This window comes from Cajanus cajan, chromosome 6, assembly GCF_000230855.2.
Source record: "Cajanus cajan strain Asha chromosome 6, NIPB_CcT2T_4, whole genome shotgun sequence".
In the NCBI taxonomy this organism is placed as follows: domain Eukaryota; kingdom Viridiplantae; phylum Streptophyta; class Magnoliopsida; order Fabales; family Fabaceae; genus Cajanus; species Cajanus cajan.
This window is the reverse complement of record NC_138522.1, coordinates 7,195,851-7,207,500: the sequence shown is the minus strand read 5'-3', so window position 1 is coordinate 7,207,500 and position 11,650 is coordinate 7,195,851. Positions and strand designations below refer to the sequence as shown.

Genomic DNA, 11,650 nt, shown 5'->3' with positions numbered 1-11,650 from the left:
GTCTTTTTAAGTATTTTGAATCCTGATTTGGTCACATGGTCTGCTCTTATAGCGGGGTATTCACAGTCTGGGGAGTATGGGAATCTGCTGCACTTTTTTAGGAAATTAAACATGGAAGGCAAGAAGCCAGATTCTGTTTTGATCGCTAGTGTATTGGCTTCTATTGCTCAGACGGTGAATGTAGGACTTGGATGTGAGGTACATGGTTATGCTCTTCGGCATGGATTGGAATTAGATGTCAGGGTCTCCTCTGCTCTAATAGACATGTATTTGAAATGTGGTTTCTTGCACCTGGGGATTTGTGTTTTCAGGATAATGCCAGAACGGAATGTTGTTTCGTATAATTCAGTAATTTTAGGTTTTGGCTTGCATGGGTGTGCTTCCGAGGCTTTCAGGATGTTTGATAAGATGCTGAAGCAAGGACTGGTACCCGATGAAGCGACATTCTCTTCTCTCCTATGTGCCTGTTGTCATGCTGGCCTTGTCGAAGGTGGTCGAGAGATTTTCCAGAGAATGAAAGATGAATTTAACATCAGAGCTAGGCCTGAGCATTATGTTTACATGGTGAAGCTCCTTGGCAGTGTTGGGTTGTTGGAAGAGGCTTACAATCTGATCCAGTCCTTACCAGAACCAGTAGACAAGGCTATCCTGGGAGCCTTATTATCATGCTGTAATTCTTGTGGAAATTCTGAGCTTGCAGAAACTGTAGCACAGAAGCTTTCTGAAAGTAATCCTGCTGATAATGTTATGCTTTCTAATATATATGCTGGTGATGGGAGGTGGGATGATGTGAAGAAGTTGAGGGACAAAATGACGGGAGGTCTGAGAAAAATGCCTGGACTAAGCTGGATTCAAGGCAGTTACTGACTGACCGCTGTCAGATATAGAGAGGCTTCTCAGAAAGGTATTAGAAATTTAGAATGTAAAACATGATTCTTTATATTTTTTCTTGTGCGTTTTATAACTTGGGATGTGCAAAATTGGTCTAGAGAATTGTCTTGCATCAGAAAGCAGTGAACTCTCATCTATAAAACCACATAACTGGGAGCTGCTTTAAGTCTATGGCAGATAGTAAACAAATATTAAGAGCAGCAGCATGCATTTCTGTTTATTAGACCAAATTGATTGGAATATCTGTAATGATGTGTTCATAACAAAGTCCAAAGTAACCTATACATTAACCAATCCATGTATATACAAACTAGTGTGAACTTATGACTCAGTTACGTTTGTTAAATAATTATCAATTATTGATTTGACTTTGTTATTTTAAGTTAGCTCAACATTTGTTCATTACTTTCTGTGGCTGAACTCAAGTTGTTCCTAATATTTTTTCTTATTATTTACAGTTGAAAGAGAACATTGGAAAAGAATAAAACTGTATATTAATTTGTGTGCTGTACATTCATTAATCTCCCTTTTTATAGTGTAAAAATTATGCCTAACATATCTTTGATATTTATGACACTTCTCCTCTAGTTTATAAATGAATATCAATCATTCCCAACTTGCTAATATGATCTTAAAATCTTGCACTAGGAAGCCCCTTAGTGAAGACATCTGCCACTTGGAGCCCTATAGGCACATGTGCTACTACAAACAATAACTCCATCTAACTTCTCTTTGATGAAGTGTTTGTTGATCTCTATATGTTTCGTTCTGTCATGTTGGATTGGGTTATGAGCAATGCTAATAGTAGAATTGTTCTTACAAAACAATTTCATAGGATTCTCATATTTAACTTTGAGGCCATCAAGGATAATTTTCATTCATAATTCTTCACGTATGTCAAGTGCCATAACTTGAAATTCAGTTTATGCACTTAACTGAGCAACTACATTTTGCTTCTTGCACCTCCATGCCACTAGATTCTCTCCAAGAAACAAACAACAACCAGAGGTGGATTTTCTATCTATGTCTGACCCTGCATAGTCTACATCACTGTATATCTCTTGGGATAGTGAGCCTTCTCTCATAAATAATATTCCTTTTCCTAGAATTGCCTTCAAATAATTGAGGATCCTCTCAATTGACTGAAGATGTCTCTCACAGGGTTCATGCATAAATAGACAACCTTTATTTCAAGGAAATACTTCAACTTTCACAAATCCATTTCAAAATGAGTTGCTAGCCTTTTTTTTCAGATTTTAATTGCTGTCTCATTATTACATGTAATGACCACACTGTTTACATACACAAGTAGTATACATATGTGGGTTGATTATAAAATTTCTGTGCTCAGTGCTTCAATAGCTTGAAGTGTATGGAGAATTGCATCTAGAAATGAGAACTTCATGCCTTCAAGTGTATGGGGAATTTGGTAGTTGGTACTGACTAGTCGCTAGATGAAGCTAAATTCTAGATATGCCTCTGTTTTGTGCTAATTTTGTAGAATATGGAAACTGATGAAATCATTGAACCTGAAAATGTTCCAGTTGCTTAGGTTATTGTATTAATATTGGTTCTGAAACCGAATGCAATTTTTGATTTATGGTTCTTTTCTATTTCCTTAATGGTATCATGTTGATGCGAGTATGGAACACCATTAGTTTGAGTGAAGAAAATTATAGGATTGTTTGTGACTAAAAGCATTCTGATTGTTAAACATTAGTCATCTGAGAGATGCAATGGACAGGCTAGGTGGTGATCTAATAAAATTAATGAATTTAGATTGATATTGTGAGTTTATATTTACTTATTAAATGTGGGAGTGTGTAATGATTCAATATTGTTTGGCTGCAGGTACCAGTAGATCTTGTCATTGATCACTCAGTTCAGGTTGATGCAGCAAGATCAGAAAATACTGTGCAGGCAATGCAGCAAGATCCAAAATGTGTTTTCCATCCAAATGTGTTGCTCTTCGTGGGTGCAGTTGATATGTTTTGCGGGTAAACTGGTAGTCTTTGTTTTTAACCTGTACAGTGTTGTTTTAAGCAAATAGAAAAAAAGGCACATTTGCATGGTTAACAAATAGCTTGGAGTCTTTTTGAACATATAAATACTATCTTTCAATTCTTATCTGTCTTGTGAAATATTTTGTCTTGGGATTGGGTCGATTGTACTTTGGTCTAATAGTGTCTGTATTTCCTTTTGCCTATGTCAAAAAAAGTAACCTCTCCACCTTGGTTTGCTTAATAAATGTGAAGACTACTAGCATTCGCCTTTTTTATTCTTCTTGATGGATGCTTGCAAACCTCTTTTTAGGAATCTATTTCCATTTTTTTTCCTTCTGAAGTTCCTATAAGAAAAGAAATTTTCAACATTACGAGTTTAAGACAATTTTTTTTTGGCAGACTCATTTGTTAGTTAGTTGCTGACTTCGTTGCTGTTACAGACATGATAGTTGGCTAGGTTTACACCTTTTTATATTTTTGTTAGCCAGTATTCCTTTTCATGATATATGATGATACGCTGATTGAGTAAGCTGGAAGGGAAGTTTATGTTGATATATTTTTGTTGAACCCTTATGTTGATCAAGTTTATGGTTGCCTACCAATTGTGAAGTCGAGTATTTTCATGTTTTAGTTGCTTATTTAGTTTTCTGAGTGGCTTATGTGGTGTGCAATGCATCTTTCATCTCTTCCTCCATCTCATATGCCTTAGGTTGTTTCAAGTTTCTGGAAGGCTGTATTAGCTACAAATAAAATGCATTTCGCTAGAGATCATTTTGAACCTTGAAGGTAAACGTGTTTCTTTACAATGTCCACTTGTAAGTTTTTTCCCCTCCTTTTTGACTTAAGACGTTATATTTGTTGGATCAGAGGCTTCTTATGAGCTATCGAGGAAACTGGATGAAGAACTAAAGTATGAAATATGACATTGGGCTGCATATTATGCAAGTTCATTATCAATATTATGTTCCATAGCAGTAGCTGGAATTGGTATGGCGATGTCTTGTTTCCAAAGTGGTTCTTGGTTCTTCATTCCCTTAATTGAACCCAGAACATAGGATGCATCTCGAACAAAAGGCAATTATCACATTGAAGGTATTTTGACCTGATTGTATGTGCTAATCAAATTAACAACTATATTGTAGAGAAAAATGCAAATTTTCTCCCTAAAATTTGGGTCACGTGCTTCTTAAGGTTTGTAAAATGTGTGAAATGATCCATCTGTAATTTTATTTTTGTTAAATATTGATAGAAAGCATCGCGTGACTAGCATGTTAATGTAATTGCCCATGACTGGTTTGGGTCATGTGAGACTTGGGGTGTTTTGATTGTAGTTTTGTTTTTTAGTTTTTAAACACCATTTCATAAAGCAACTTTTAAAAACTAATTTTTAGAGAGTAAAATTTACATGCTACTCATGTGATGCATTTCTTTAAAAAGGAGTGTTAACAACATTCTCATTATTGACCGGAATTTATCAGAATTCACAAATTTTGGTAGTTTTCACTTCTAAATTGGACAAGAGAGAGATTCATTAAATGATAAGTGATACTCAACAAAATGTGATTTCTAATACATTTTATTCAATAGTTGAGAGTGTTAGAAAGAGTAATGCTAATACTCTTCATTCTTTAATAATTCACACACTTTAAAAACCTTAAGAATCGAGATATTATACAATTAGAGGCTATGTTACATATGATGCAAACCTTAGAGTGATAATTTGCATTTTCCCCTATACTTAGCAAGCTTGAGTACTAATCATCAATGATGCCAATTCTTATAAAGTCCATGTATATATTTTGTAAATATTATGGTGGGACGTCAAGGGAACCTTGCCAAATTCATCAACAAAAGTAGTTAATTATCCCAGCATATATATAACGTATGCAGAACACTGCATCATGTAATAATGTACAAAGTGCAATCGCAAAACTAGGTATGTTACATAGACTAATAGACATACGTGAAATAGGGATATACAACTTAACTCTCCAATCTTCCAAATTTCATCTTAGATTTAGTTTGTTGAATTCGATTCCTAATGGCATCCTTGAGATACACTTGTCAAGCTTCAGTATCTTTTGTCTTATCTGTATTGTTTTTGGTCCTAGAAGAGTATCGTAGGCATGTGAAATTTGTGACTACACAATAGTGGTTGATGTAGAAATTTCATCTTCAACTCATCGCACCACCTGTGTAGCCATCTTTTACAGCTTCACATACAATCTGTTTATACTGTACGAAATATGAAAAAGAGTGGATGAATCCTGAGATACACTGAAGATACAGTGCTGGTGAGACTGGTGAGGAACCTAAATATTTAGATTCTCATTGGAATTTTGCTTTGGAGAAGTTTCCTTTCAACCGAGAAAGCACACATTACCCATTAGTATCAAAAGACAATCGATCCTTTATACTTGGGAAACGTCTTTCTAGCATCATACAAATTCCATAAATTCTTTCTAACTGTCCCAAGGAAGTTAAGCAAGGTATACCTTTAATAGGTTTGAGGTAGTAAATACAACTCTGCTTTTCCATTTCGATATTCAATGAATAAATGCTGCAGAGGTACCAAAAGTACCTGAGGAAAAAAAATTCAAGTATTGATTGTTGGTACTTTCTGAACCTTATATTTTTGGGACAACCATATGTTTTTTCCTAATTGCATTGTGGTGTTGGTGCCATATTTGTTGGTATTATTGTTACTTCTATAGAAAGTAAAAGAAAGAATGTGGGAGAAGATCAAATATCACTTTTCTGAGTCACTTTCTTTGGGTTCACTTAGCTCTTGGTGCCCGTACATTGTTTTCCATGCCTCCCCCTCTTTATTTGGTCACTTCTCGCTTCTAACCAATTTTGACCTATCCTGTATTTTCTTGCAGAATCACGAGCCAAATTTTTCTTTCAATTATATTGTCTAGCCGCAAACAGTTTCCATTTTCCAAATATTTACCCTTTCAGTCCACTGAAATAGTTCATCACAGATGTGTTCAGCTGTGTTATACGGTCAAACAACATCTATGTCTTATTGTCTTTATCCTTTATAACTGTTATATATTCTATGCTTCTTTCTATTAAATCAGGAATCATCATACCTCTCCGAAGATTTGGGATAAATAATTTCGTGATTCATGTAATATATTTAATATATTTTTCTTAATTTATTATTGTTTATTTTATAGCATTACAAATATTGCTCTCGTTAAATTTAGTCTGTTAAATTTTATTTTATTCTTACCTTTCGTGTCTTACAATTATTTTAAAATCCTCATGTAATTTTTCAAAATCTAATATAAATCTGTGAAAGAAATATGCAAGCATAATAGTATTGCGAATCAAAGTTACCATTGAAGTATCATAATCATAAAATACGGGGTATTTTATCTTCAATGCCATACTCATGTTTATATATATTTTTTAACGTTTTATTATTAATTTATAAAAAGAATCTGAATGTAAATATTTTGCATGAGAAAAGCTAGTTTTATTTATTATTCTTGTGAGGGGTATTTACTTTTAGGCCCTTTGGGTTAACTTTTACTATGATCCTCTACAAGTGCTAGAAAAACTGCACCAGATGTAGTTCTTAATATAATGAGTCAAACATTCAAGTTATTTTTCAGAGCTAAAACATGTGCAGTTTTCAAAAAATAAATCCGATTCCATTCTGCATTAATTCCATTGCAGGGCTTGGCAATCATTCCATCCCGAAAGTTATCAATTATGAATTGGGAATGGTACATTGCATTATAAATTTGGAATATCATTCTCTTGTAGTTTTAACTCATTCTGATTCTACTCATATCCTGTGGAATTATCCGGCATTAGTCACCCTGGTTGCAGTATATATTAATATGATATGATAAACTTTGAAGTCACAATTGGAAAACCCACGGGACAGTAAACAATTCAGATGCTGAAGATTTTTAATTCTTAAAATGAAAACTATTTGCATATGACTAGACCCACTTGGTGGAATAAATACATTCTTCTTATCTTTTTGTTAGTTTGATTCCAAAATGCAATATTTTGCTAAATTGAGAGAAGTAAAATTTGGAGATCTGGCACTCCACCGAGTGGTTCTACAACAAAAGCAAGGATTCTGTATTCTACTTTTCTTTGGTGCCCCTTTTTTTTTTTTTTTTTTTTTTTTTTTTTTTTTTCTTTGGTGCCCCTCTTAATGCTGGTCACGTAAATACTAATTCCTTTTACTCATTTCTTAATAAACTTTAATGCTAGCTATGGTTATAGTCGTGGAAACAACTTTTTCTTCAAAGTGATTTGTTTGTATACATTTGATTTTATTTCGTACGAAAATCTCCTTTAGAAACTCTAATAGTTGTCAAAGTTCAGAACATTTAAAGAGTATCTCCTCTTAACTCTAAGGGAAGATTATATACTTGTTTTGGGTATATTAAAATTCTAAATTCTGAAAATATAATTTCAAAAATTATGACACGAGTATATTTGACCCTTGTTACCGTAAATGTGTAAAGTTCTCAAGGTCAAATCATTGAGCTTTTGTATTGAGTAAAATAGTAGGTAACCGGCATACTGGTTTACATATGCTCGATCAAAACAGTTTAATCTAATCAGCTTTGAACCTAGCTTGCTTGCTTGGCTTCAAGCCTGGAAAATACTTTTTTTTTTTTCCTGGTTATCCATCACTACAATAATGAGAGTCATGTACAGTTGGCGGCATTTAGATTCCATTGTTACAGTTTTGCATTTGGACGTTATACTATTGCTCCTAATCTTGTGTTATTCTGCAGCTGCACGTCGTCATACCTTTTGTATCACGGACTTGCATTTTCGGCTTGGCCCAGTGGCCCACCCATGATGTGTTTTTCTAACTATGCTTCCTCCTCAAACCCCACAATTTGAATTTTGAAGGTAATGTTTGGACCAACCATGAAATTGGTCATTGCTGTAAAGAAGACTTTTGAACCGAGTCATTCGATTTCAGGGACATGTAAATGGTAACAATAGAAAATTATAGTGTTTTTAGATAGTCATTGTTTATTATACACATCAATAGTTAGTGAGTAACAATAATGTGAGTAAAGGATCAAGAGGTGAGCTAGAAGATACCTGTGGCAAGACCAAAAAAATAGTTAGTGAGTAAAGGATTAATGTCAGATTAGTTTAAATGGTGCAGCTTATTTTTAAGCATATCTATCAACAGTTCTAACTTAATGTAGATGTAAAGTAAAAGCTCTTTCATGTAACTTAGCTAAGTTGATTTTAAATTACGGGAAAAACTCTAATTTACTTTAGTTATTTATAGAGAAACTTGTACAATCGGATCTATATTTTATTTTCCTAGAAATAAAATAGCCCTTTTTAGTTTCTTTTTAACTACTCAGACCTTCTGTTAAATTTATGCAATACACTTTTGTCCATATATACTTATCTTTAATGGCAACCATTCTAAAGTTTCCATCCGAACAAATACGCATTGTGAAAACATATCATTCAAAAATTGCAAACCTTAAAATCTCGTGCTTTTCTTTTCCCCGGAGAATCTTGTTAAAACTATCTCATCAAATAGGATTATTCAACTATGAGAAGGGCCCTCATAGTTTCTGAGAATTTTATGACCCATAATTTAAAATTGTATTGGATGGGGTGGCTGGTGTTGTTGGCATAACATAACAGTGAATGTGACGCAAATGATTCTTCTCTAAACAGAATCAGAATCTTGTTTAAATTGTTGTGACATCTCCCCTTGCTAGCTCTGACAAACCATCAAGAGATTATTGGGTGCCTCTTAGGTTAGCTGAGTAGCCCATATTACGTTATTATATATATTCTGATCTCATGAATTATCTTTCCGAAAGCAAGATTGCACAGTCCAAGTTTATATGTCCTCTAATCATTAGGGCCAGTTTAAATTATTCATTCATAAAGGTACATGCACTCATTTTACTATCTATCGCATTGGATCGCACACCGGATTTGGAACTTGCGTATTCGTCCAAACATCGAATTTGGAACACAACCATGTGGCTTCATCAGTCCACTACCACTAAAGAAAATCTTTGCTTGAATCAATGATGAGGGACCATGGATAAGGGTATGAGGGAAAAAAGTGATCAACAATGGTGTGTTATGTATTATCACCGACAAATAATAATGTTCTTAATTATGTAGTTAGAGATTCAAATCCAAGTTTATATAAACGAAAAATTATTTTTCTAAGAAATATCAATTTTTTAAGTAGATTTTAATATCTAAAAAATTAGTCTTTAATTGAGTTACAAGATATACTTGGTTAATAAAAAAATTAAACATTAAAATCACATTGATTAATTATTTCACCAAAATAACATATATAAATAAAGAATAATCTTATAAATCAGTTTTATAAAATTGAGTTAAACTCAATTTACTTTCTGAAAATGATATTAAAACTTCATTTAAAATAAGATAAATATATATATATATATATATATATATATAATAAAGAGTAATTTTTATCTTATAATTAAAAAAAATAAGAAAAATAAGTGTTTTATTTATTGTTTAAACTAGTATAGTCTTTCTGATTGAAAAATTCTCGATGCACATATATGAAAAAAGTCTTTTTCCTATTCCTCAATAATCAAAATATGGAATAAAACTATAACAGAATACCAAAAAGGCACGGCACACAGATTTATTAGCTATGATCACATATAGTAATTACAGCCAATAACATACTAGCTAGTATTATTCATTCATGGGATGGTTCTGTACTCCGTATACATTAGTCTCACACTCTCACATGTTTGTATAGTAAGAACTTAACAGTGTTGGTGAAAAAGGAGGAACATCGCAACTGTTCCAAACATATGACTATAGTAATTATTAGGATTACGTGTTCCCACGTGTACACACATATATACACACTGTTTTCCGATGCATAGAAAATGTTTCTCTAGAGTCATAATCTTTCCCAGGAATGTATGGAAAGGAAAGATCAGTAACGACATTGAAAATGTTCATCTAGAGTCATAATCTTTCCCAGGAATATATGGAAAGGAAAGTGCAGTAACGACACGTCGTGTCGTGCAATCTCATCATGCCACACAAATTATTCAAGATCAAATTAAATTGCTATAAGGGTAGGTTTTCCATTAACTCCCCACACACCCACAAAAAAAATAATAGTACTTCACTCCTATTCGTTGATATATATTAAATTATTACATTTTTTTAACATATAGTTTATATGAAAATAATGTGAATCAAAGATATGAAATCAGAATATTAATACTTAATTATAATTTGGTGAGCCATGCAACTTTTTGTACCTGGGGGGTGGGGGGGAACAAGCATGATGTGGCACGTTCCCAAATGTAAGAAAGGGATATAAGAGAAAGAAATATCTGTAGACTGTAGTTGTGTGAGAGAGGGTGGGGAATGATATATAGTATTACATTACTTTACTAGTTTACTATCAGTATGTGTTTTTTTGGAAAGAAAAAATTAATGTTTATGGCAACATGCACATCACAAGTCTGAGTAGCAGGGACAGTATGTCAAAATCAAGCCCTATTGACTACTAGGGCATGCAGAAGGAAAAAAATAAAATTCAAATTGGTGTCATCTCATGGTTAGTATATCTTTCTGCAACTGCAACACATGGGGTCCGAACAATAGGGAGTGACTTTGAAATTGTGGTTGGGGAGAATGGGGACTGAAAATTATGATAAACAAGTGTTGGGGAAATGATAAGGACTAAGGGCAGTTGCAACAGCAGTGGACCACTTCTATTCACTCAATTCTTTTATCTTTCAAGTGCCATTGTCTAGGTGATTTGATTTAGTTATATGTGCTTTGTCTATCAATTCTCAATGGCACTAATATTTGTATATTATTGGATCGATTTATTAATAATACGAATATGTTTGAATACACGTTTATAAGAATTTTTTTACTGAAAAATATCTTTTAATTTTAGTATAGAAAAATTCTTTAAGAAAATCTTATAAGGATAATATGAGATTCGATCTAAAGATATAGGGGAAAAAAAAAAGACAATACAATTTCAAATAACACATGCATATCCAACAGACTAATTTAAAAGGGACGTATTAGAAAAATAATTAATAGGATATATATATATATATATATATATATATATATATATATATATATATATATATATATATATATATATATATATAATGTATATAACTGAAGAGGCTATATATTGTTGTCTATCTAAACAATTATAAAACATTTGGTTTGTGAAGGTTAAAACTAATTGGATTTCAACATTTCTTTTAGTTATATTTTGTTATTTTTAGTGTTTATAATTTATTTTAACTCAAGTCTTAATACAATTGAGAAAATTCATTAAAGCTAGTATAGGGTTAAAATAATATATATGAGTTCCTATATATGTTTAAACATTATTGTTGTTTTGTAATATTTTTTGTTGATTAAAAATAATTCAATTGAGAAGTAATTAAAGTAACATTGTGTTGTACAATACAGTTATAATTAATTAATGAAAAATGTTGACCAATAACCTGGTTGAGAAATCAAAAGTATTTTTTTTTATTGAAAAGTCTAACATCACACTTTTCATGTAACTTTGTTGTAAATTTTAATAAAATCTTTACACGCAACAGTCTTATATGACAGTAGTGATTAGCAAGATCCTTAATTAATTTCTAATGAGTTTATTGAAATCAAAATTCAAAACAGTATATTAATCATTCATAAATCAGTTGTTGCTAGTTTAGTCTTATAGTTGAAAAAAAATG

General features: G+C 32.4%; 1 protein-coding gene across 3 annotated transcripts in view; it reads left to right on the top strand.

The window, feature by feature from the left end:
- LOC109807536 (Tetratricopeptide repeat (TPR)-like superfamily protein) overlaps positions 1-8,068 on the top strand; it is a 9,022-nt gene extending 954 nt beyond the window's left edge. The window contains exons 1-5 of one of the 3 annotated variants that reach the window (XM_083076634.1): positions 1-904; positions 2,743-2,888; positions 3,604-3,680; positions 3,762-3,986; positions 7,667-8,068. The exon at positions 1-904 is cut by the window's left edge and continues 954 nt beyond it. In XM_083076634.1, the coding sequence (XP_082932760.1) occupies positions 1-867 (867 nt within the window). In that variant the 3' untranslated portion in view covers positions 868-904; positions 2,743-2,888; positions 3,604-3,680; positions 3,762-3,986; positions 7,667-8,068. Of the gene's footprint in view, positions 905-2,742; positions 2,889-3,603; positions 3,681-3,761; positions 4,203-5,776; positions 7,058-7,666 lie in introns of those variants that run through there. The other 2 variants (XM_083076635.1, XM_083076633.1) reach the window with 2 other exon arrangements.
- Positions 8,069-11,650: the final 3,582 nt, after the last annotated feature.